General features: G+C 47.7%; 1 protein-coding gene across 1 annotated transcript; it reads left to right on the top strand.

The window, feature by feature from the left end:
- The first annotated feature begins 938 nt into the window (after positions 1–938).
- Positions 939–24,869, top strand: SLC13A3 (solute carrier family 13 member 3). Its single transcript, XM_065754104.1, has 13 exons — positions 939–1,049; positions 8,675–8,940; positions 9,131–9,294; positions 13,254–13,320; positions 13,949–14,134; positions 14,722–14,847; positions 17,508–17,603; positions 19,355–19,459; positions 20,464–20,561; positions 21,712–21,824; positions 22,152–22,313; positions 22,628–22,765; positions 23,323–24,869. The coding sequence occupies exons 1-13, from the start codon at positions 939–941 to the stop codon at positions 23,506–23,508; spliced, it is 1,818 nt and encodes a 605-aa protein (XP_065610176.1). The 3' UTR covers positions 23,509–24,869.
- The last annotated feature ends 2,195 nt before the right edge of the window (positions 24,870–27,064 follow it).

Below are 27,064 nucleotides of genomic sequence, written 5' to 3'. Positions count from 1 at the left end.
CTCTGCCTCGAACTTCTCGCTCCCTCTGTGCCAGCGATTCACGGTGGCTGTAAGCCGAGAGCTTTCCCCGCTGGGCTGCCTGCCTTCCCATCCCATTCACTCGCCTCTAGCGCCTTTGATGAGGCGGGAGTGACCCGCATGGAGGTGGCAGCTCTGCGGAGAGCCGGTTAACTGCGGGAAGGGACAGGTCTCATGGCTGAGCAAGGTTTCTATACACCCTCCGTGTATCTGTGCCCGACTCGCACAGGTTCTGAATATGTTTTAAACGCACTCCGACGATGCTGGTGGAGCACTTAGGCAGAGTTTTTGCCTTCCCTTCTCTCCTCCCTCCTCAGCTGCCTTTAACTCCAACCTTGATGCAAAAAGCAGAGAACGCTGAGCTCCCTCCGCATTTATCAGAGCTTCAGCCCCGGGTGCGTGCCCCTCTCTCAGCGCTGTGCACGGCAGTGCCAGGAGGGGCTGCAGCTCCTGCGTTTCCCCTCCGGCTCAGCCTGAAGCATCCCCTCCGGGTGACCGCAGCCCGTCGGGCTGTACCGGCCCGGCTGCAGTCATATGCTCCTCACTTGATCCCTGAGCCTCACACCGGCGGCGGCCAAATCTTCTTCGTCTTTCCGGTGTTTCCATGGTCCCGTCCCGCTCCGCACCGCCGCGCTTTTGTTGAGCTCTCATTTATTTTTAACAAGCGAACTGCTTCACGCGGCACCGCGGACACGTCGTCGGACATCCGAGTCCCCGCTTCGGCTGAATAACAGAACCACACAACCACGGCAGAGCCGCCGTCGGACGGGATCCCGCCGGGCACCCCGAGCCCCGGGGCGGGGCGGGACGAGGGTGCTCCTCCCGGCGGGCGGGGCGGCCTCGCCGCCCCCTCCCGCATCCATCCCGCCCCGGGATAAAGGCGCGGCGCGGGGCGCGGGGCGTGGGGTGCGGGGCGTGGGATGGCGGCGCTGGGAGCGTTGGTGAAGAAGGCGTGGAGCGTGCGGCGCGCCGTGGTGCTGCTGGGAGCGCCGCTGGCACTGCTGCCCGTGCTGCTCAGCCTGCCCGCCAAGGTACGGCGGGGAGGGGGTACCGGAGCCGGGGGGGAGCGGAGCCGAGGTGTGCACCTGGTGCGTGGAGATTTTAGGGATTCGGGCTGGATGAGCTCCTGTCGGTTATGCGGGCGTCGGGGAATTGGAAGGAGGCTACGGTGAGGAACCTGCGGTGATGTGTTCTGGGAGGCTTTGGGTGAAATCGATTTGGGAAGGTTTGGGCTTTGGGGCGTGAGTGAGGATGAAGGGTTTTGCGGCTGCCCCTCTGTGCCGGGAGCATCCTCGGGTGGAAGTGCACGGGGATGTGAGGTCACTGGGGAACTCGTGCCGCTGGCTTCAGTGCGTGGGGTTTGTCCGATGTTCTGACTCAGATCCACTTGAGAACGACTTTGGTTGTATCAGAAGATAGGTGACGTTTGGTGCTTAGTGATTACTGAATGGTTCAGATGCAGCAAGGACGAGTAGGTGGCATTTATTGAGTGCATTTCTCTGGTCAGCCCCATCTAGAGCATGGTGTCGTAGTTGGCAACCCTTCCCATGGCACAGGGGGTAAACTAGATGGTCTTCAACATCCCTTCCAACCCAGCCCTTCTGGGATGCTGTGATTCACTTCTGCCTGCGTGGTGCTTTCCAGTGAAGCCTGTACACGCAAGACATCAAAATGACTCTATGACCACTAATTTACTTGATGGCACAATGTAATATAAGAGAAAATTGTTTATTTATTTATTTTCTAATTAGCATTACTTGACTTAGTCCTTAACAGGAGTATATTAAATGTCTGCCTGAGAGCAGGAAGCACGTTGCATGGCAGGTACTTCACTCTGCAGATCCATAAGCAGCTCATTAATATTTGTTTGTACACTCATTTGCTGTGGCTAAAGAAGTGACCTCAGTGACATTCAGTGCCATCCCGTGCCTGCCTTGGCATTTGGGGCTGCAGCTGGAGGGCCTGAGCCATGCAGCAGTTAATGTTGAGAATAAATCCCTGATGGACCCAGTGCAGTGGGAAGGCAGAGGCTCCAGATGCTCATGGAAGAGTGTGCTGACACCCAGGCTACAAAGATTTGAGTGTCTGGGGAAGGAATGGGGAAAAAAAATATCTCTGCTCATGTTCAGGGGGCAGCGATTCCTCTGTGCTTTCCCCATGGAATTGCCCCTTGCTGTTCAGCACATAGGGAATGTTGCTGTTGTGTCAACACAGGATTAGGCTCAGCCACCCGGAGCCAAGCTGCAGGGCTGTAGGAAGCAAAGGGAAGGGCTTGCATTTCTTGCAGGGCGTGGAGAAGGGGGAGCGGGAGCAGGGGAAGGTGAGGGAGCTGCCTCCAGCATTCAGCAAGCTCCATCCCAGGGGGAAATCAGCTCACTGGTCTGCTGCTGCTGACTGGGACTCTCTTCCAGACAGGCACCCACAGCAAGGCTGTTGCAGGAGGAGCTCCTCAGCGAGGTGCAGCTTTTGGAGCAAGCTTTGTGTTACTGAGTTCTTACACATCTGGAGCATGAGCTGAGTGGACTGGAGAGCCCCATGCTCCCATTGGGAAGTTGTGCTGCATGCTGAGAGAAATTCAAAGGGCATGAGAAGCATTGGACCACAGCTTTGAGATGAGATTTTCCTCATGTGGGAGTGTGTTTAGAGGTATCTCCTGCTGAAATCTCTTCTCATGTCAAGTGAGAATTTACCCTCTCCGCAGTGAGATGCTCAGCAACTCTAATCTCTCAAGAGACCATGGCATATAGAATATCCCAAGTTGGAAGGGACCCAGCAGGACCAGAGCCACAGGCAGTCAGCTGAGACTGGCTTCAAGGGCAGCATCTCACTTGGATCTGGAGACAGATATCAGAACCAAACGCTGATAGAACAGGGAACCACAAGTAGGATGTGATTTCTTGGATCTGTCTGTGCTCTTGAGTGAAACTCCGTAGTCTATGTGTAATGGGTTTCCCAGTGAAACCTGCACCTCAGTGAGCTCTCCCTGGAGGCAAAACCTCTTGAGGAAAATGACACCTTGGGTCTGGCCTTGCTTATAACTGCTGAGCTCCAGCATCCATAGCTGCAGTACTGCGTGTCAGCTGTCACCTGTGGTGGGGGCTTTTCAGGCTGCTGTACCCTTGTTTTCAGGCTGCATTGGCACCAACATTATACTAATGCACCTTGTTTTCATAATATTGTAGAATGATGATTTTTAAGGTCTGTCCAATCCAACAAATCTCCAACCCTGGCCATGGGTTGACTGCCCCCACCAGATCAGGCTGCACAGGGCCCATCCAGCCTGGCCTTGGGCGACTCCAGCAATGGGGCAAATCTGATGTAGGCTAAAGCCTTGGGGAAGGAGACTCCAAGAAGTTATTTCCTCTGCAGTCTCCTTTCTCTTCAGTAGAGAAATGAAATTTCGGCTTTGTCAGCACGTTACCTAGACACCCTCCCCCTGCCCCCAGATGTGCTTCCCATACTGCTTTTGGAACAGTGAGCAAGGAGTCGTGCCTGTCACACCACCTAGCCCAAGGAATAGTCCATGTGCTCCCCACGAAGCACGAGGGGCTGTGTCACCTTCAGCTCCGGGGGCTGCTGAAATGGCGGAATGTTTGTCCCGGGTGCGGAAGTGCTCACGACCCCCTGGCTCGTGGAGCAGTGAATGATTGCCAGGAGCTCTGTGGGGCAGGCGGGGCTGGAGGAACTGCTGTGCTGGAAGGGGCATGGGGGCACTTTTAATGAGCTGTGCAAAGAGCTTGTTCCAACAGCTTCTAATGAACTCAATGTCTATGGTCTCTTGGCTTGGTAACAGCTGAGGCAGCCAAATCTACTAAAAAGAGCTCTGAGCAGGGTCCCAGTGCCTTCAGAAAACAGGCTTGACTTCCTCAGTGGACATAGAGCAATTTAAAATCGACTTGGATGTAATGAATCCTCCTGATGAGAACAAGGAGACTTTAAGAACTTCCAGAAGAAAAATGACTTTGCTTGCGTTCAAAAGCAAAGAACATGGGGCATCTCCAATGGAAGGCATTGAGGGAATGCCTGATGCAAATGTAGGGGATGTGGTGAGCTGGGGACACGGTGTGCAGAAGGGGGGTGGGGTGGGGGTCTGAGTCTTGGAGCAGTGCCCTCTGAGCTGCTGGAGCACGGGGGGCTGCTGGTAGGAAGCAGGGAAATGGTGGTGGTAGCCCTATTATGTGTTGTGCACAGAGTCCATCTCTGGTACATATACATTTGGTGATTTCGAAGAGCCAAATTCACAAAACTGGATGCAAAGATAAGCTGCTCTTTTAATCTCTTTTAACTTCAGTGAGGAAAAAAGAGTGATAACTGGAAGCTGTGTGACTATGTGCACTGCAAGCTTCAGTCAGGGCAAGCCTGGTTCAGAGTAAGCTAGCACGAAGAAGTTGAAAGCAGTGATGCTCAGGGTAGGGAAAGGGAAGCTGGCAAGAATTAATGTTGATTGGAAGATAAGGACCACAGAAGACATGAAAAGGAATGAGGAAGAAATCCCTCATCATAGTGCTGAGGGTAATGAGAGCAATATTTCAAGACTTGTGGCACAAGAAGATAGGCTGCTGGGATTGCCAGGATTGCTGACCACAGGCTGGGCTGAGCTGCAGTCCCTTGGGAATCAAGATTCCCCAAAAAGGGCTTGAGAGGTGGCACCATGTAGTTAACTGAACATGACTATGGTTAGCCATAGCCAAGAGGCTCAGATTGCTGTTTGTATGTACAGACGTTAAAGTTGGGGACAGGCAATGAGAATCCACAGGCTGCTATCTGCTGAGGCCTTCAGCAAAATGCCCTTGCAGCCTTGCTTCCGTAGTTCAAAGATGACTTTGACAAAATGGACAGGAGAGCATGCCACAGTGGTGAAAGACTTCATGAGCATGGTGTATTTCTTTAAAAGAACAGAGCTGTGTGAGGGCACAGTCGTTATAACCACAGTTCAGAGAAGCCCAGGTAGTGCATAAAGTAAGATGCAGAGGATGGAAGCTTCCAGGTTACAGCAACATGACACTAAGAGTGAGGTTAATGGCTTGCCATCACAGAAAACATTTTTTCCCTGTTTTAAAACATGGTGGATCTTTCTTAAAAATGATGCAGAAATGAAGCTTCCTTCATGCGGGAGCCTGCTACCCTTACGGTGTCAAACTGACACTGGGCTGTTCCAGCTTTGCAGTCCATCTGAAGCTGTAGGATCTATCACTGCCTCCAGGAGTGCATGTGAGGCTCGGACCTGTGAGGCAGGGGAGGCTCTCAGGAAGATGCCCGTTTTTGTCATTAGTTCCCTACGTGACTGTGGTCAGTTTGTCCACTTTCCCTGAGCCTCAGCTGTCACATTTGTAAAGCAGAGAAAATGATTCTATTTTTCTGCCAATTGCTTATACTTTTTTGAAGTGTTTTGTGTTTTTAGGGTGTACTCCAGAGCAAAAGTACCTTCACCAGCATTCCCTGCAGCTCTAACAGCTTATGTCCCTGTGTTAAGGGCCCCTTTCCATCCACTCTGCAAATACCCAGAGTGAAAGAACTCCGCTGGCAGGAATGCTGGTAAACAGGGCTTGTTTTATGTCCAGATTACATAATGTTTGCAGGACCTGTGCTGGTAGAAATTGGGTTCAAATACCCATCCTTTGAACAACAGGCAGTGTGACTGGGGGCCCTGAGATACCACCAGAGCTGCAAACTGGGGACAGTTTGTGAGCAAGATTTTAACAGCTGCTGGTACTGTTAGCACTAAGGAGCTCTGAGTATCATGGGTATGATGTTCCTTTTTTCTGAAGGAACCTTCATGTTCCTCATTTGCTTGGTCATAGGGTGGGTGCTGGGGAGAGCCAATGAGAGGTGATGAGGCCGTGTTGGCCATGGGACATGCTCTGCAAACCTGAAGCCTGGCTGTGCCTTTATGCAGAGCTCCTTCAAGCACCAGCTCTACCTAGGAGCTTGCTGGGGCTGGTGGTACCAGGTCCAGCTGAAGCTCCTGCCGTGCCTTCCAGCTTGGCAGTGGGTCTGACAGCTTGTCCCCATGCCTTGGTGCTGTGCCTGGGTGATCTGTTCTCCTGATCTGACCCCTATTCCCTGCCAGCACCTCACCTCCCATCTCCCTCCCAGCCTGCCCATGGGAGCTGTTGGGGCTCTGCTTCCTGGGCTGCAGCTCAGCAGGACCTGGTGTGGAAAATTCCTGGTGCCTTCAGTGCAGCCAAGGCAGCATCTGTCTCTGGGTGGGCAGAGGTCGCTCCCAAGTGTCTTGTGCAACAACGGGGAGAGCTGCTCCAGTCCACAGCCGTCAAACACTTCCCTGGAAATCATTAAATGGTTATAAAATTAACTCAATCACAAGACCCATATAAAAGCCTCTATTTGCTACCATTTCCCCCTCTGAACTTTGATAGGCTTATTTTGAAAAAGAAAAATATATATATACAAAATGAAGCTGCCTGGAGGTGAGAGAGGATTAGAAGGGAGCCTGGTGGTGACCCAGCATGAGGGATGAGGAGTGTGGGGGTGACGGTGCTGGCACCGCCCCCATCCTTCTGCAGCTTTCTATTTAATGTGATTTGCTGTCAATCCATGTGGGTTTCATCACTGAGCAAAGCCCTCCATAACAGCATTTTGACCCTATTCAGTTTTACCCCTTGGCTTTTGATCTTGCAGTGAAGATTACTCATTAGATTCCTGCTGCATTTCATTGTCATGTTTCCCAGAATGCTTTGCATACATCTTCGTGCACCAGAAAAGAACTCTTCCTTGGTTCATAATTAACTTTCTAAGTCAGACTTCATCTGTTTAATGAAGCCAACAGCAATCTGCTGGTTGCTCCCCCTGTATCCAGGTGTTAAATACAAAATATGTCTGTTTTGAAGTACAGTGGTGCAACTTTCCAGAAAACCAAAGAACACTTTTCCACTGGGAGACAAACTCATTTATAAGGCCATTAGAGAATGAATGGGAAATGGCTTAATGAGAGTAAAACTATTTCTTTGGATACAGAAAGAGGCAGAGCCAAGTGGCATTACCAGTTGCCATGGGGGTGAAATGAGTCATCTGGAGTGTGAACATTTTAAACATGATCCTTCACTTTTGCAGAATTTAGCACTGTTGGGTTTGTTATCCTGGTCCCATTGGGGCAGATGAAATTAAGCCATGGAGAACTCCCAGGACTTCTGGGTGTCTGATCTGAGCTCTGGGAATGCAGAGCTTTTATTTCTCTGTATCTTGTGTGCCATTTCACTATAGTCTAAATTTAAGGCTGCGAATGTTCTTTGAATCCAGAATTTAAGAACCTGGTATGGAACAGTGGCATCTTTGTGATTCATATATTCAATAATAAACACAAATTGCTCTCAGTTCTTTGGTATTCACTTTTCCACGTGCATGAAGCACAAAACTGATGTGAAATGCAAAATCAGAATTCCAAGGACGAGTAACCGGTTCTGTCAGTTGGGCCAGTTTTCAGATGCATGCTGCATTTGGATTAAATGATACACACTGTTATTTCTCATGGTGAACTAGCAGTCCTGCAGGTGGCCTGGCACCTTTTGGCTCAGCCCTCCCTTGCTCTCGTGCTTGCTGCAGGCTCAGCACATCCACTGGGCTGAGCTCTGTCCCAGAGGTTGTTCACACAAATGTGCTGCCTCAAAACCTGGCCGAGCCCAAAGCCTCCTGGGGGGCCCTGGCAGTGCCAGCCTTGGGGCAGAGAATGGAGGTCCAAGCAGAGGTATAGAGGGGTTTTTGAGAAACAATCCAACCTGTTTGACAAGCTGAAAAAGAGTGGGGAATAAATAGCTCCGGGGCTTTCAAAGGGCTCTCAGTGGTTATTTATAGCTGTGTGGGCACCCTGCCTCCCCTTGCTGCCAGTGACCCCTTCAGCCCCCCATGGCTTTGTGCTGGGCTCCCAGTTCCCTCCCAGGCTCCGCTCCTCTGCTTGGGGCTGTTGTCCCAACTCCTTTCCCCAGCTTTCCAGGACAAGTGGCTTTGCTCTCACTGTGCCTGCCCATTTGGTGAATGAATGGGCACTGGGAGCACTGGGTTTCCGCCAGCCATGGGCAGCACTGGGCTTGGACAAGCTCCTCAGGAAGTGGCACTTCCTGATCGGAGTGCTTGATTTACTGATTTCGACAGGGACAGAGACAGGGAGCCTTGGAAGGATTTCTCACAGATCTCTCGGTGGCTCTGATCCAGGAAAAGAAACCTTTCTGTGTGCCTCCTGTTGCTACTGGGAGAGGACTCAGTGCATCCATCTCCCAAAGCTGTTTTCTTGTAGCCGTACAAAGTTGGAGGGAAAGTGCAGATGTATTGGTGTAGCAGCTGTCTGATAGTCAGACAAATAAAGGCATTAACAGCAGTGCATCCTGAGCACTGGCATCCCAATTCATGTGGAAGGACAGCTCCTCTCCAGAGCTTCCTGGGTAGAAGTCTCTGTGTACTGCCATCCTCCAGCACATGGGAGGTTTGGGAAGGACTTGGGGTTTTATTGTGCTTTCAGACGATCAGTCCTAAACCCCCATGCAATCTGGCAAGGGGAAGACATTGCTCTTCATGGAAATGATCTGGGGGAAAATAAGGTATCCTTGGAAGAATAACTGATGCATATTGCATGTCTTGGTACCTCCAAATGAAGACACTTCTCAAACACATCATGTGTTGCTTTCTCTCTCTGTTTCTCTTGCAGGAAGGAAGATGTCTCTACGTGATCCTACTGATGGCCCTGTACTGGTGCACGGAGGCACTGCCCCTGGCTGTGACAGCTCTGCTGCCCATCGTCCTATTTCCCTTCCTGGGCATCCTCCCATCTAACAAAGTTTGCCCGCAGTACTTTTTAGACACCAATTTCCTCTTTCTCAGTGGTTTGATCATGGCGTCGGCCATCGAGGAGTGGAATTTGCACCGCAGGATTGCACTCCGGGTGCTGATGTGTGTGGGAGTGCAGCCAGCCAGGTGACTGCTGGGGCAGGGGGTGAGCATGGGGGGGACGTGGGCTGCAGGCAGCTGAGATGCAGCTCTGCACACAAGCTGCTCTTTCATTTGATTTTAAAATATCCCTGCGTGTGAGCTTTTCTTCCTGTAGCTAGATTATGTTAGAATTTGCCAAACTCCAATTCAGCTTTTTCTTTTTTCTCTTTTCCAGACTCATTTTAGGGATGATGTTGACAACATCTTTCCTGTCTATGTGGTTAAGTAACACTGCCTCCACTGCTATGATGCTTCCAATTGCAAATGCAATTCTGAAAAGCCTCTTTGGGGAGAAAGACACATCTAAGGATATGAACAGGGAAAATGAAGAAACCCAAGGTAATTGAGACAGGGCAGAAGTATGAGCCAGCTGAGGTCTGACCTGCTGCCATCAAACTTGCCCTGGTGCTGGTCCCAGTTTAATATGTTCTTCATTACTGTGGTGGAAGGGCACTGACATACAACTCCTTCCCCTTCCTCATGTCATGCAGTAGGCAATGCTTCCAAGTTGGAAATATCTGGAAACTCCACAAAGATCCCCACTGCTCCCTAAACCCACCCCTGGCACAAGTGGAAAGCCAGCCCTGCACACCCACAAGGATGTGGTGGTGCTGATGTCCATAGGGTGCCGTGTGCTCATGCATGGGTTCTGTCTTCTATTTCTCCCCTCATAAAAGAGGGTGCTAAGAGAAGTGACAGATGAAGGGCAGGACTCCCGGTTGAATATCTAGTTATAAATTGTGCTTTCTTGGTCTGGCCTTACGTTGCTGCTTGGTCGTGGCAGTGAGCAGGTGGTAGATGGGCTTGGGCAGGGTTATGTGGTCAGAAAAAGCCTTCCTCCTGCACTGCTTTCATAAGTCATTCCTCAGGAGCTCGGGATTCTGTCAGGCAGGAATGAAAAACAGTGAAACAGAAATGAAACATTGAAGTCCCTTTTGCAGCTCCTACTGGTAACTGGAACACTGTAGGTTCTCTTTTTAGCACTAATTAGCTGTTCTATCTCTGCAATTTAAAGACAATAGCATTTTGGTTTCCACTGAGTCCTAAGGCAGGGTAATGAGTGCGCAGAAGAACTGGTGTGCATGCTCTAATAAAGATATAACTAATAATTCATCCTTAATGTCTAGCAATTGTGAGATGTTTGCACTCTGGTCACTCTGTCACATTTGCTTTGTGAATTTATGACCATGCACATCAATTAAAATCAACCCCACTGACCTTCTTGCTGTGATTTCTCCTTCTGCAGAAGCATTATTTTACGTGAACCTCTTTTTAACCTTCTTGACTTCATCCTTTAACATAATTTGAGTGTGCATTTGGGAAAGTAGAGTTTGAGAACATACAAAATCGAGACCCCTGTTGTCCTGGACACTGGCAAGCACAAAGTTAATGTCCTTGGTTCAAAATGTTTAGGACTGTAAGAGAAGCCAGCAAGGGGAAGGGCTGTGAGTAGATGAATGAATAAAATGACACTTTGCAAGAGTCTTGTAACTGTGTGATGATGTATTTTTATTTTGAGGTTGACGCTTATAGAAGTAATAAATACAAGGGAAGGAGAACTCATCTGTAAAATGTCCAACATCAAAATGCAGATATTCTTGTAGACTTTTTATTTGAACTTCAGTATCCCAGGGTAGGCTCATCCTTTTCTGTAATCGTTCCGAATGGCTGAGAAAAACAGTGCCTTGAAGAGGCCCTAAGCCTGACGCAAGTCAAAACCAGCGAGTCTGCTGTATGCCTGGAGGAGGAGAGGTGAAGGTGAGCTTTGTGCAAGGCTTTCCTGTCCATCAGGCGTTGCCTGCAGTTAGGACTGGCTGCACCTCTTGGATGAGCTGTTGCAGTTAAAGTTTTTTGTAGGTCCGACCTGCCCCGGTGTAAGAGGACGGTGTGTTCATTTAGTAATCAGCTCAATTTGTATGATCTAAGAAAACTGCAATCTGAGGGCCAAAACAGACAGAAAATCTTTTTTTTTTTTTTTTTTTTTGCAATGTAGACTGTGAATGGAAGTGAACTGTTAGGATTATGTGTGATAACACTGGTTTGCATATCTGCTTGGATACATTTAAATAACAAAGAAGTGGTGTGCAGGAGGCTAAAAAAGAGAAAATAAACACAACTTGATAGAAGGAATCAGTGAGATGAATTTGTGTATCTAAAATTCTGACTTACACATTCTGTGCAATTCTGTCTGATACTCCATCCCTAATCCCAAACCATGTGCTCATTATGTGCCAAGCTGAAAACTGCTGTCATAGTGAGCCTGACCACCTCTCCTGCTCTCTGCCCACTAACCTGTTGTCGCTGATATTTCATTTCTCTAAGCAAATTAAGTATTTCCAGATGAAAATAATGATTATTTTTAATGATCTATATATTTTTTAATCTTTTCCCCTGCATAGAAGAGTCTGAATCTTCTGCAGATTCAGGATGAACTGCAGTCAGTGTTTGTGATGTTTCCTAAGGTCACAGACCTGGAGACGATGTCTCTATTGGGGCAGGTAGGAAATGTGCATTTATGGTCATTGCTGCCATGGCTGTGTGTGTAGGATGTGGTCCCAACACTGCTACCTGGACCCTGTAGAGGGTGGTAATACTCTTCCTTGTCCCTTTTCAGACTTTTAGGAACTGTAGAAATGTTATTAAACCCAAACTTCTCCAGGACAAACTTTTCTGCCTCAAAGGTATACAAGATATTTGGGCAAAATGGCCAACAAATCTCTCATACTGCTCTATGCAAGGTGTGTACAGCCAGGTCCCAGCTCAGTGTTTTTTGACCTCCTCTGGCGTATGGACCTGTAGAAATGTTCAGCCCCTTTTTCTAAGCTTCATAGGAGAAGATTGCCCTGCAGCGTCTGCCTTTTCTTCTGGTTGCCTTTTGCAGACCTTACTTGAGGGGTGCTCCTTGTGAGATAGGGTGGAGTTGGGGGTTAGCAGGGAAAAAACTGGAAAATTGTAAAGAGGTGGAATGAAATATGTATCTTTGCAGAGCCAGCACTAGACTTGAATGAGACATCAGTGGTAAGAGACCAGCTAAATCCAGTGGGAGATCAACAGTCAGCCATGGGTTAATGTTCTGCGAATTACATCCCTCCATCATAGTACCCTTGAGATGAAAGCTCAGCATGTGTGCATCCAAGCCAATTAACTCAATTTTGGTAAATTAGCCACGTGTAAAACACGAGTGTGCAAACTGCCTGGCTCACTGAGCTGGAACGAGCAGCTTGTCATTGGTGCTCATGTGAGCAAGTCCACAGACTTTGACCTCTGGCTCCTTCCATTCACTGCTTTTGGCATCTGGTGCACAGCAGAGCCGACAGCTGGGGCCTGAGGAAGTCGGGGGCTGCTGGGGTGAGCGTGGTGGGAGGGGGACATGGACAAGGCCTGAGGGAAGGTGGCAGAGGCCATGGTGACCTGGGCTGAAAGTGGTTAAAAGTCATAAAATAGTAGAATATCCTGAGTTGAAAGGGACCCACAAGGATCGAGTCCAACTCCTGGCTCCACACAGGCTCCAGTCCTGCAGAGGGTACGGAAAACGACATTTAGCAGCACACTCCCTGCTCCCACCCATGAAGACCAAGCCACAAGCCAGAGCTATGAGTGCTGCAAACCTTACTATGAGATATGGTTTAAGAAAACCCACAAGATTGTATTTCTGGTCTGTCCTACGATCTCTGAGTTATACCTGGCACACTATTGATGTGCAACAGTGTAGTGTGCAGCTCCTAGTTAACTGCCAAGGAGAATATGGGTCATTCTGGTCCAAACAGATCCTTTCCCTGCTCATCTTCAGTGGAGTGGGTGACAAGCACACTGTAGCAGAGCCTGTGTGAAATATGCAGGAGAGTTCCTGAGAACTGGATGTGCAAGGACATCTCCTCAGGAGGCCCCAAACTTGTGTTGAGGTCCAGGCTTTGAGGAGTGTGCCCTGGGGGTACGTCAGCCCCAGTAATTCTTGTTCCTAAGTGTGAACTGTGGTCAGCTTCCCCAAAACACCCAAACTGACAACACAGGAGTGACACCCTCAAGCTCCTGTCTGCACTGCAGTATCCCAGAGTCTGATGCAGTGACAGGAGTGAGTGCCTGTGGGGCTGCAGGAGAAGCTGGGTGCTGTGTTATCACCAGGCTTATTTGTCCCCTCTGATCCCATGACAGTGGTGTGAGCTTTCCCTTTGTTTGCACTGACCCTTCTCTGTAAAGGGCAATTTGTCCTTCTTTTTGTGAGCAATTCCACTGTTTGGTTCAAGGAGAATTTTCTAGATGCTTTGAACTGTTTTAAAGTCCTAATCTTTCTTTTTCAGCATCTTTACAGCAGAATAAACTTTACACTGTACCAACTGAGATGCAGTTTCTGGCAAGTACTGAGGAGTAAGTTAACTATAAAGTTTGTATTAGAGCTCTGAGACAAAGAATTATCCCCTGAGCCGACCAAGTTTTAGGAATTTGAAATTCAGTCACTGAATTGTTTTGATTACACCACAGCTCCCAATTGCTAGCAGACTGGCCAGAGAACTGACCCCCTTCTCTGTGTGGCCGGCATTATTCTGTACATCCAAATCATTGTAGGGATTTTCCAGTCGTTCCTGGAGCAGTAACAGAAGGTGCTTCCTGCTGGGAAATGGTGCCTTGGCTTTCCCAGGAGCACTGAAAGTGGTGTAAAACCCACCAGGATTTACACAGCACTGCTGGTCCTGCTTTGATAATGACAGTGGGAATTAAACAGCTTTTCAGGAATATGATTTTCTTTCCTTTTGGTGCTATCTTTTGTTTTTGTTTTTGTTTGCCTGATCAGTCCTATGGACTCTGTGCTGATTTTTACTAGTCACTGAGGGGCTGAGCAAGGCATGCACACCTCAGCCACTTGGCTGAATCCTGCTGGGCAGCGTTAGCTTGGCTCTCTAAAATCTGGGAATTTTCCTTCTGTCAAGGCTCTGAATTGGTTGCACTGTATTTAAACCAGGTCTTTCACCGGATTCTCTTTTGGGCTGTTTTAAAGCAAAGATCTGGCGGAGGAGAAGGACGTTACCAGTGATGCTCTCTCAGACTTAAAGAAGGAGGAAGAGTACAAAACAAATATATGGAAAGGCTTCCTCATCTCCATCCCGTATGCAGCCAGCATTGGGGGCACAGCAACGCTGACAGGAACCGCACCAAACCTCATCCTTCTGGGACAGCTGAAGAGGTATGGGAGCTCTCCTGGAGAGCCCTGCCTGTCTGCCAGGGTAAATCCTGCACAGCCAGGAGATATTCCCCAACCCTGTGGGAAATTCCCTTCTGTGCCAAGAGCTAGCTTGGAGCATTCATGCCCTTCCAGAACCTTTAGGGAAAGTCTGTGAGTGGATGAAGGTAGAGAGCAATAGTATCACCAGCCTGATGTGGGGGAGCAGATTCCCAGTGTAGTCAGCATGCTGTCAGCCAGCTCAGTGCACACATAGTGTACTGCAACTGTATATACTGCTTTATAGTAGAAAAGGAAAAGAAGGAATCCTCTACTTCTGGGCTGTTATCTTAGGCATTAAAAAACATCTCCTGTGTGCATAGCAGCATGGCTTTGTGCCTTCCCAAGTGCCTCCAGATATTTCCTAACATTGGCCTCCACAGGCAGCATGCTAAGACTCTCCCAGCCACTGGTACAGAGGGGAATGTTCCTAAATGCACAACGGTGACTTTGTGGGGTATTTTGCTACTGGTTTCAGATGTTTGCTTGCCCTTAAATTGAAGGGTGGTTTTCCCTTCTTGTATTAACTTGATTTTTTCCCATTTGCTTAGTTATTTTCCAGAATGTGATGTGGTGAACTTTGGTTCTTGGTTTATGTTTGCATTTCCTTTAATGCTGATTTTTCTTCTCATGGGATGGCTATGGATCTCCATCCTGTACGGAGGAATTAACCTGAGGTATGCTTATATTCACTGTACGTATATGCTCATTACATCAGCACTATGAAATATATCTTCATCATGATTCTCATACTTAAGTGTGGATATCATCCAGAATCTCGACAGTGGGGGGTTTCACAGCTAACTTCAGTATGCTCATCCTCTGTTTCTAAGCAGCTGCATGTGTGTCATATTCAGCTCAAGCCCCCCAGTCTTGTATGTGTTTTCTGAATGTTGCTCCCACGACTGTCTTTTATCTTTCCTATCAAGAGCATCTGCTTTCTGCTTCCACCCTGTTTGCTGCTGATAGCTGGCTGCTGCAGGAAGGGCTTGAACGCAGTGCTGATGAGGGCTGTGCAGAAAGGGGACGGGGGTGATTCAGGCTGGGAAGGGACTAAAGGAGGAACAGATCAGCAAACACTGAAGAAGCAAAAAGTTAAATAATAATAAGAATTTAAAAATCAATCACCACCATGTTAACATCTCTTACCAAAGCCCCTTTTTGGAAATGTGTCTTTGACCAAAATTTGTGCCACTGGCATGGATAATCCCACAGGCACAATCTGTATGTGGGCATTGCCACATCACACCAAAACAGCTATGCATACAAAGCAACACAGGATCAGCCCCCAGAGATCCGACATTCAGGCAGATGCTTGCTATTGAAAGAGGCTTCCATGGGTATATCAAAGTAAGGTTGAATATTCCCTAAAATATCCCCATTCTTTCCTCTCTGGATACAAGCAGTTTTGAGCCTTTGGCTGCATGCAGCAAGCAGTTGCCAGTAAGCACCAGGGGAATTTTAAAGAACTCTCAGAGTTACATACACTCTTCCTGACTGAAATACATACACACAGGGAACGTGTTAACATATTAATTCAGTGAAGCATCATTTTTGTATGTTGTTTTACTCTCTGAGCTGCACTGGGAAAGGTCAGTGGCAGAAGGGAAAGCAGGGCCAGGCTTTGAAGGCCAGCATGAAATCTTGGTTGCCCTGGAATTAATAGCATAAATCTCCTGGAACATGAGTGCTGAGGTTTGTTCCTAAAGCTGATACTTGGATTTGGAAGGGATTGCTTCACAGCAGGGCATCATTTTACAACATGTTAATCTATAATTGAGAGTAACATGTTTTACTGGTAGACCTTTGCTGGTACATGCAACCCTGTGTGCATGCTGCTTAGAACAATGGCAGCAGTGCCACACTGGTTAATTTGGAGCCCTTTTTCCCTCCTGTAGACTCTCATTTGTGATAGGAACAAACTCACAGCCTTGCTTCCTCTAGGGACAATGCAGAATTTCTAGTATTTAGAAAAGCCTTTAATTGTTATTTTGAGTTAAAAATGTAGGGAGAAAAAAAAGAGAGAGAGAACAGGTGTCCAAATATTTACAATTTCTCAGAGACAGGAAAAAAAAAATCAATGGGAAAGTTTCAACCCAGAAAATGCCAAAGCCTGCTCCTTAAATTACTGGCGTGGGCCGGGGGATGCTCTGCCCTGTAGTCATGTGCCCAGGGCTCACACCACACTGTGCCCCAATTCCTGTGTCCTGTGCTAGGAGCTGGGGCATGGCCCTGGTGCCAGCACGGCAGGTAAGGTAGCAGGGAGTTCTGCTGGCCAAAACCCCCAGCAAAAAGTCACATTTATACTTGGAGGACGTGATGCTTTTTGTTTGGTTTGGCTCGTCTCTGCCTGTGTGAAGCCTGGCTTTATTGGGATAGCTGCGGCCGCGCTGAGAGCAGTATTCCCCAGTGGCAAAGTGCCTCGGAAGGGACAATGCAGAGCTGCACAAGCACAGCCAGTGCAGCAGTGTTTCTGCAGGAGTTTCCTTGGCTGCTCTGGGCAGGAAAACACAGACAGATGGACGCCTCAAAGCAGGCTGGCACTGCTCGAATCTGGAAGGCTTAGCTGTAGGCTGACTGAGTGAAGATGAAGCTGCCATCCGTAACACTGTGCAACTCAAAGGACCAGGTACATCTGTTTGAGATTCAGGACATTCTCAATAGCCATCCATTTGTACAGTAGACTTGGCCAGGATTTCCCTTTGAAACAGAGAGAATGAAGGGGTTTGGTGGATGCATCTGAGGTAAACCCTTGAGTGCTGTAGGTTTAATCAAGGTCACAGGCAGGACATGATGGCAGAGGAAGTGTGAGGTATGAATATGTTGTTTGTGTGCACATACTACAAAGGATCAAACAGCACAAGCGCTCAGTTGAGCACTCCGGGCTAAGAGGCTTAGCCAGGAGCACATTAACATTCCCGGCCATGCAGAAATTCCATGCATTTGTTGATTCTCAACAGCATCCTAAGACTGCCCAGGAAATTGCAAGTGAGTTGAGAAGTGAAGGGACAGGTTCATTTTCCACGTCACCCACTTCCTAGTGTTCCACTCAAGGACTTATCTGTCAGAGATGAAACCCTGCAACACTGGGATTTTCTTTTGGCAATCACAGCCCATGCTGGAGGAGGTGGTTTAGAATATAAATGAGAGAAAAATTCCTACCCTCTGTGAGGCCTTCTTTGTGTGAGAGCAGAGAGAAAGTGGATCTAAAACTGCTGCCCTTCAGGACCAGACTTTCACTGTTGATTTACATACTCGAGGCTTTTCCACTGGTATTCAGTGCCATGGTCCTTCCTACTGGGTTAGGACATTTAAAAGTGTAACTGTTTCTTGACAGGGGCTGGAGGACAAAAAAGTCAAATCTAAGAGTGGATGCGGAAGCCCGAGCCAGAGAAGTGATAAAGGAGGACTACCAGAAACTGGGCCCAACAAAGTGAGTCGTAAAGTTAGGACTGAAATGAATAAGAAATGAAGTGGGGAGGAAATGTCCTGTCCTAAGAGTGGTGGGCTGAGTTATACTTTTAGAAAAATAATAATAATAATAATAATAATAATATTTCCACTCAGTATCTGTGACCTGCTGAAGTTTGCTTTTTGGCATGCTCTAACCTCTTCGCCTTTGCTTACAGGAGTAACTGCAAATAGCAGCTTGCCCTCAACTCTTACCAAGAACAAAGTTCATATGACAGAGTGGATTCATGCTAGGCTGTTTAATTATTGTTTGTAAATTTTCTTGAACCACAGCTTTATGTGTGCTTTATGTAACTGACACAGGCCAGTTTTTGGAGGTTTCTGCCTCTCTGTAGTTGTTCTGCAAAGCAGGAAGTGTTCACTGAGCAGACTGATGAATCGTATCAGATATGAATCATATGGATTGTGGATATGCAATAAGAAATCTTAGGAGGTGCTCAAAGAAGGCATACATAAAGAAGTTAAATCCATTTCATGGAATAGATATATATATTTAATAACTCCCTTCAACCTTATTAATAATGTGAAGGAAGAGCACAGCGCTTCTAGTTAAAGTTTCTCAAAGATTTTGTCTTCTGGAAGAGGTGTGCAAATTGATAGGGCTCATGTATCAGAGAAAGAAGTGTGAGAAATGAGAAATGCCAAAGTAGGGAAAATTTGAGTGTCAACAAGAATCAAATCCAAGGTATGTCCAACCCACCCCTGGCAACCAAGGCTAGTGGAGATTTTTGAAAGGTAGGCCTTACCCTCATAATGTCTGTGGTTCTCAATCTCTAAAATAGTATTCTTACACTCATAGTGGTGCTGTGAAGGTTCAGCGATGTCTGTGTTGTGCTATTGACACTGCAATTATTGCTGTGTGTGGAAAATGGAGTGGCTCTTCAAAGACAATTGCCTGAGCCTGTGCTGTAAATGAAAGAAATTGGTTTAGTTGTTCCATCCAGTGCATTATGAAGCTGCCTGCAAAATGTCTCAAGGAAGAATCAAAGTCCCACTTTGAGGCCTAGGAGCGAGAAAGTCCATTAAGCCATGCTCAACCAATTTAATTAGCAGCCCTGTAACTTAAAATCAGTGCAAGTGGTTTCTTCCCAACAGCTTGCATGCCCTTCCTTGTGCTCTCAGAGGTCTTAAACAGTGTTTTCAGGCATTGCCTTGGTTAAATATTGACCCCACTAGGATCAAGCCTAATATTTGGTGCATGATGCTCCCGTTCAAAATTCCCCCTGCTTTTTGTCATGTATCTAAGGGACACTGCTTAGGTTTTGATTTTGAAGATCATTCCTTTCTCGTGTATATTTGAATCTTAGCTGCCCTTTTATGTTGCTTAAAACTGAGTGAAACTATTCTTAACTGATCAGTATTAGCCCAATCTGTGCCTTAAGAACATGCCAGACATCCCAGAGGGCGGTGATGAGAGGAATGGCCATGAGCAGCTCCTTGGCCTTTCTCTGCCCCATCTGGACCATCAGTTTTGCATACATGCACTGTGACATCTTCCCTGGGCCTTCATGGTGCCCATCTGGGCTGGTCTTTGTGTCTTCCACTAAGAGATCATTGCTGGCAAATATCAGTATCTGCATGTAGATGTGCAACCTTCTGGAGAGAAGCTGCATTACTTCTCATCCAGCTTCTGCAGCCGAAGCTCAGTACTGCCTGTCTCAGCTCCAGCCTTTCAGCACAACCACATTTTAATTGCACTTCCTTTCATTTTAGGTTTGCAGAACAGGCAATTTTCTTCTTCTTCTGCATGTTTGCTATCATGCTTTTCTCCAGGGACCCCAAATTCATTCCAGGCTGGGCCAGCTTGTTTGCACCAGGGTAAGATTTTGTTTTCATTCCACTCTTACATTTTTCAATGGCATTTCAAAGTCTTTGAGACTCCTGGGTTTCTGATTGCATTGCTGAACACTGTTACTCAGGTTTCCTGGAATAAATTAAGCTGAGCTTCAAGTCCTAGAGCCAGCTTTATTGTTTCTGTGTCCCAAAGGATGTGCATGAAGCCCAATGGGAATTGGTACTGCAGATTCTTACATATGTTTGACTGAGGCCATTCCTGGGTGTGAGTGTTGGGAGTGCTGTCTGTACATACATAGCACATTTACAGTGAGATGCTGATTTCTTTATGTAACTTCCTGATTTCACTGGAGGTCTGGAGAGTGAAGAGAGATGACAGGAGCTGGTCCGATGTGCTACTCTCTCTGTTTTGAAAGTTTATCTTCCCTGTGTCATCCATCCATACCTTGAGAGGACAAACAGAGCAGTTGGGGAATGCTGAATCTCAGGATATTTCTAAACAGAAGAGATGGTCACACACGATTTTTTTGTTTGTTTTAGTAGAGCACTAGCTCTACTAAATGGTTCCGTAAAAGCACAAAATAATTATGGACTCTTTCCTCATCAGTTCATAGCTTCTTACAATCGAATACATGCTTAAACTCTTCATTGGACCAATTCTGCCTGTCACTGTACACTGAGCATTTTGCAGGGAGCTCACATGGGCTCTGCTCCTCCTGCTCCCTGCAGAGACCTGGGGAAGTTTGTCCCCACAGCCCCTCATGGACTGAGCTCAGCTCTGCAGGCAGAACACTGGAGCATCGCTCTTGAGGAGGAATTTTCATTCTTACTTTTTACATTTGCAGGGCCTTGGGGCAGTTTTTGTAGAGGGTTCACAGCTTGACAGGAATTAAAAAGAACTGTGAACAGCAGCTGTTGTTCAAACCTGGTGGAAACTTGTAATCTTCTTTGGTAAATCCCCATTCTCATAAACTTGGTAATTGTACAGGCCAGTGCTTCTTACTAGTGTTTCTGCTGCTTTTGGGCAGGTTTATCTCTGATGCGGTTACAGGAATCACCATTGTGATCATACTGTTCTTCTTCCCCTCACAAAAACCTTCCCTCAGGTGGTGGTTTGACTTCAAAGGTGAGTAGGAGACCCCCCCCAGCATGGACCCTGCTTACACCTGTGCTCAGGGCACAGAGCAGGAGCCGGGAAGGTCCCAGCTCAGAGCTGTGCCACCCGCTGGGCCACACTGCCTGACGGCTCCATTGGGATGTATGGAGGCTGTGCCTGGAGTGCTGGGGAGGGTTAGCAGTTGCTGCCCTCCTGCCTATTGCAGAAATGACTCAGTTGCTCGTGTAGCTCTCAGAGATGATGCCACATGTGCTAGAGATCTGTGTTGACCTATGACAGCAGAGTGGCCGGTGGCACCAGCTTGGTTGCTGGCCCCAGACAGCTATTCCACTTCAGGTGGGAGTGTGAGCAACTGTGAAGACAAAGCTGAGCAGCCCATCAGAAGTAAGGCCTCTTCCTCAGTGCCCAGGATAAATTAGAATTTAAACTCCTAAAGCCCAGGCTCTCCAGCAAGTTTTGGTGCCAGAAATCTTTTGAGGTCTTGGGTTTGTCCCTTTGAGTAGCAGTGAGATAAGAATTTCAATTCCTAAACCACCTGTGATGCAAGATGGCCTTCACGTGGAGATGCAGCTGGCGAGGCCCTGGGGGCCAGCTTGCCATGTCCCTGGGAGGATAGTGCAGCACCCACTGAGCTCTGTCACACACGCTGGTTGTAATGTCCAGACTCCTCTGGATAAAATGTGTGCCCTTGTTCAACAGAAAATTACAGACCCATTAGTGCATCCTTTATGGGTTGTAGGGGAGATGTATTTTTTCACCATAAAACTTGCATGTTGCAGTGGGAAATTACTAACATCTTCATGATTCAGATGGTAGAAAACTTTCTCCTTCCGTGGTCTCTTATCTATTGAGGACAATGTTCATGTTTGTTTCAGAGAGAGAATTAACCTAATGTCGGAAGTTCCCTCAAGAAAGCCTCAAAAAAACCTTAAATACTTGAGTTTCTTTTCATCATGTTGAGACTCATTTTTTATATTAAGTGAAATCATCTTTGAATTGTCTAGCTTGAGAGAATCCACGTGTATATTTTAATCACCAGAAACTCATGGTTGGTGAGCTTCAGTGCTGACATCAGGCTGATGGTGCCATTCTGTCAGATGATGATGGATATGTTCCTCTTTGGGTGGGTGCTTGATATGGGGATGTTCTACTTTTCTAGCACCAAACACTGAGACGCAGCCCTTGCTGACGTGGAGGAAGGCTCAGGAAACAGTGCCTTGGAACATCATCCTGCTGCTTGGAGGGGGCTTCGCCATGGCAAAGGGCTGTGAGGTACAAACCAGCAGAGCTCTGTTCCTTGGGGTTCTTGTTTGGCTCTGGAAATTTGCATCTGCAGGGTCACAGCACTAACAAGACATTTTTCTCTACTGAAGACATGTTTCACAACTCCACCTTAGACAGCAACACACAGCAGATAATTAAGGAGAGGTTAATAAATCTTGCAACTCCTCTCCAACTGCTTGTTGTTAAGTACCTTGCACATAGGTGGTTGGGTGGGTGGGTGAAAGTTGTATGTAGTTTGCAGATCTGAGACAGGATCAGTTCTTGTGCAGATATGCAAGAGTCCTGCTCTCCAGCTTGTTTTTTTCCCTTCTGCAGGAGTCTGGTCTGTCTGTCTGGATAGGAGGCCGCCTGCACCCTCTGGAGGGTGTACCCCCACCCGTGGCTGTCATCCTCATCACGATTGTCATTGCCTTATTCACTGAGTTTGCCAGCAACACGGCCACTATTATCATCTTCCTGCCCGTCCTGGCGGAGCTGGTAAGCAGCCCAGTGCTCGGAGCTGCTCTGTGCAGGCAGGTTTGTGGTGCTGGGACTGGAGCTGGCACCATACAGTTCTCCTGCTCCTGAAGCAGGGCTGCAGGCACTTGGAAATCCTTGGGAGTAGTAAAGCAAGTGCCTGTAGCATGTAGTGAGTACTGATGGGTAATACTTCTTCAAACACTGTCGGTGAGATGTGTGATAACCTGTCACAGGGTGTGGGAAATGGCTCTGCACTACTTGTATCCACTAATGTATCTGCTTTTCCCTCCGAATCCCCAACATACCATTTCTGCTCCCTTCTGTTTTTCAAGGCCATTCGTCTGAAAGTCAATCCACTCTATTTAATGATACCAGGAACAATAGGATGCTCCTACGCATTCATGCTGCCAGTCTCAACACCTCCTAACTCAATTGCATTTTCTTCTGGACACTTGATGGTCAAGGATATGGTAAGTTGCTTTGGATATACAGTATGCTGAAAACAATCAACGGGGGTGGAGTGTTTAAGAAAGTAACTTTCAGGTGTTACCAGTTCAACATGTAATGCAGTGAAAAGTCAAATCTAGTAAGGCAGTGTTGGAAGGCACAGGGCTATGGAAGGAGCCTATATAACATCTGACCCTGTGAAATTTGGAGCTGCTGTGGCTCCAAGTGATGACAAAAGTGGTCTTAATTGCACTCAGCATCTGTCGGATCCTGCTCCTGTTCCAACTAGTGCCAGCAGCTCAACTTTCAGAGGTTACTAGGTGAAGGAAATGTTCCTTCACCAGCTAGGTGAAATAAAGCTTATGAGCAAAATTAGGCTCAGTCCCAGTTTCTGCTCACATTCCTTAGGCTAAACAGAGACTACGTTTTTGGTGGATATGTGACTTAAGAAAGCCCACTTAGAAAATTGCTGGTATTAGTAGCAATTAAAACTTCCATTTTATAACATCTGTAGTCAAATAACTTCATGCTGTAGATGTCCAAACTAAACTCAACAGTTGTCTTTGTGTCTCTTTTGTAGGCGAGAACTGGGTTGCTCATGAATCTTATGGGAGTTCTACTTCTTAGCTTGGCTATGAACACCTGGGCCAAGAGTATCTTCCAGCTGGGGACCTTCCCTGCGTGGGCTAACATCCATGCAGAAAATGCCACATCACTCTTGCCAGCTGTAGAAAATGTCACTTTAAGTGCACTAAATAAAATATGAACAAAGCTACCCCAGGGGAAGGACTCACTCACTTAGGACTCGGGCACTGGAATCGTCTGCATACGCACAGGAAGAAAGCCACCTGGCTGCCCACACCGTATGAGACCCTTGGGTTTAATTTTATTTTTAGAAATACTGGTCAGTGTCGCAACATCCATTGGTTATTTTCTCTGAAGATCCTTTCCCCACCTTCCACAGGGTACCTATCAGATACTCCCAGAGAATTTCATCTGTCCATCATAGGTGGTTGTTACCTGGACAACCCCATAAGCATCGAGCATTTGTGGGGAGATGCCTCTCCCCCCATGAAAGCTAGCAAAGCTCCAGCTTCTGATACCCTTCCTCGTTTTGGAGAGCAGCCCAGGATGGATTATTTACGTGCAAACCAATGGGAGTCAGTGTATCAGAATCTGGCCCAGGGAGAAAGCAGCGTGGGCTTCTGGCAGTGCCGTGGAGGCTGGGGGCTCCTTATGGTCTCATGAGTAATTCTCTCATGTAGGATGAAGACTATTTCTTCAGGCTTGTGCATGAAAGGATGATTCAGGAGATGTGTGGATAGGACTTGGTGCATTATTTCATGCTTTGGAAACAGGAAGGTGACAGTTTGTTTCCAAACATGTCCAATGTTTTGAAAACCTGGTTTTCAGATGCTGCCTGGTTCTTGGCACTGAGTGCATAGATGGAGGTTTGGGGCCATCAGTGGTGGACATCAGTGGTGTTTCAACTTTGGTGAATGTGGCCAGTCTTGGGTTTGTGAGACTGACCCACCCGTGAGCGCCTGCTGAGGTCAGTGGGCAAGCTGCACTGCAGTATCATCAACATTGCTGAAAAGTAGGCTTTGATTCTCAACATCTTTTATTTCTGATTGCTTGGATACTTTCAATGAAAGCATTGCAAATTGACTGTGATTTTAATCACCATTTTATCCTTAAAAAAATTCTGTAAGAATCTAAAAATATTTAATTTTAAAGATCTATCGTTGACATAGATGAGTGGAAAGATAAAGGATGTGATTCCTGATTTAGGGCAGGTTGGTGACTGGATGGATACTGGGCTCTGCTGGGCCCCTTTGATGGTGTGACCTTGCTGAGCTGGCACAGTGGCACCCAGCCCATCCTGCCTGCTCCTGTGCCGTTCATAAAGCCTGGAGCCAGCTGGGGTCCACCTTACGGCTGCACTTACTTAGGCAGGGACTTGGGACTGAAAAGAAACCACCAAAACCAACTGAACGTGGAACTTCGATCAGTCATGTTCCAAAAACAACAACAAATAATCCTTAATGTTCAACAAAATCCTTTCATTTAACAAAAGCCTTAATGATCGTGGAAAATGTACAATAAAGCACGTTTGTTAGCATGTCACTTCGTCCTGTTTGCTCTGTAGAGCTGAGCCTCCCTCTCCCATCCTTCACCCCACGGCTTTGGAGTTGTCCCCTGGAGGAGCAGGAGAGCTCTGTGCCAGCCTCCAGAACTCAGGCACTCTGCACTGCTGGTCCTTTGCTAGTGCTAAAATTCACTGAAAGAAACTTTCTTTTTTATGGTAAGTCAACCTGGTTATTCTCGAGGGTTCTGGATATGACCAGAGATATAAAAAGTCCCAGAAGAGGGCATTTCTCGTGCTGTATCAACCTTCTGTAAGTCGTTTCAGAGGAACCTTCTCTAAGAATGTCAAAATTCAGCAGCTGCCACAAAAGCCATTCACATTAGCAGCCCGCCTGTGAATTTTAATTAAACAGGAAATGCCTCACTCGCACATTGAAATTCAGCATCCAGAATATCTCTGCTTCACTCCTTTGATGTTCCCCATCCGATCCGGGATGAACATCCACATGTTCTCTTGAGACACCCGGAGGAAACTCGCTCTGGTTTATTTACAGTAGGAAAGTGTTATGCAGTGTCTTTTATCCCAGAAGCATTAGAGTCGAACTGTTCACACGGAGGTCCTCAGGGCCCTGCAGCAGTGGCAGGGCCGTGCACAGCCTGCTCACACCCAGCTGCCATCACAGAACACAGCATCAGTAAGGCTGGAAAGACCTCTGAGATCATCTAGTCCAGCTGCCCACCTACCACCAGCACTGCACACTGACAGTGCTGCACCCACCCTCCCCTTCCCCCAGGGACGGTGACTCCACCACTCCCTGAGCCAACTCGTCACCGCTCTTTCGGAGAAGAAATTCCAACGCGATGCACGAAGCTCAGGACAGAAAACATCCCATTTCTCCTCCACTTCCCCAGTTTTCCTTAAACAGTCGCCCATCCGCCGACATCCGTGGCCGGTGAGCTCGGAGGCACGCAGCCAGAAGCAGCGGGGCAGTCTGACCGCCAGATGTCACAGTTGCCTCGCAGAGATGCTGGATGCCCAGCCCGTGGGTGAACGCGCGTAGTCCCTCACTTGCATACATCTTCATTTTATTTGTTTGTTCGGTTGGTTTTGTTTTGTTCCCCGTGTCCTGGGAAAGATGGCTCACTGACAAGCTATCAGCGCAGGGTATGTACCATTTTACCCCCATCCATATATTCCAGCGTACAAGGAGTGCTTTGGAGACCTTGGGAGGCTTTCCAAACAGGTTTGGCAGAGCCTACAACCACTCGGTGCAGCATCCCCACAGACTGCAGCTCCCCTCTGCAGCAGACTCAGAGAACACCTTGCTCTGCTCCTTATGGTTGTTAATTATTCGTGTATTTATGTATTTTCTTAATGGTCTGTGATTTCTTTCTTGGTTCTTAATGGTCTACTGCTAATTTCTTCCTGCCCCAGAAAGCTACCTGCTCACCCTGGGTGGGGTCCCCAGTGCTAGAATCAGCTAGCTGTGGATTACAGTGAGAAAGATGATATCACCATCTAAGACATGGCCAGTGCAAGCAATTGCTGTTGGTGCTCCAAACTAAAGCGCTTTCCTTGGTGCTTGCCTGCTGTCTCTTGATAGGACAAAGGGAAATGGTTTCAAACTGCAAGAGTGGAGATTTAGTCTGGATATAAGAAAAAGTTCTTTACAATCAGGGCAGTGAGGCACTGGTACAACGTGTCCAGAGAGGTGGTGGATGCTGTGGAGATATCCAAGGTCAGGCTGGATGGGTTACGGAGCACCTGATGGAGCTGTGGGTGTCCCTGCACTTTGCAGGGGGATGACCATTCAGCCAGATGGTCTTTGAGGGTCCCCTTCAGCTCAAACCATTCTGTGAGTCTTTTGAAGGCTGGAGCCACCCAGAGTACCTCACTCAGCTCGCTGCACAGGTCTTTGTGCTCTGTGAACACCTCAGCTGTGCCTCACAGGAAGGAGCTGAGGGAGCACACAGCAATGGGCTCACGCTCAGCACTGCTCATCCTCCAATGGCTGCACCACCATAGGGACTGGCCACATCCCTGGGGAAGGAGCTCTGTCCCAGCTGAGGCCTGGCCCTTCGCCCTTGCTCGCTGTAGGGAGCATGGGAACTGGCTGGGAGCCCTGTGTTCCCACCAGCAGGAGGGCTGGAGGCAGCAGCATCACTTGGGGACGCCCCAGAGCAGGTTTGGTAGAGCCAGGAAAGGCTGCATGACCTTACTGCACTCTGTGAGA

Source organism: Cyrtonyx montezumae, unplaced genomic scaffold (genome assembly GCF_038088225.1).
Source record: "Cyrtonyx montezumae isolate F1298 unplaced genomic scaffold, pur_monq_1.0 scaffold_9, whole genome shotgun sequence".
Taxonomy (NCBI): domain Eukaryota; kingdom Metazoa; phylum Chordata; class Aves; order Galliformes; family Odontophoridae; genus Cyrtonyx; species Cyrtonyx montezumae.
This window is presented reverse-complemented; position numbering and strand designations above follow the sequence as displayed.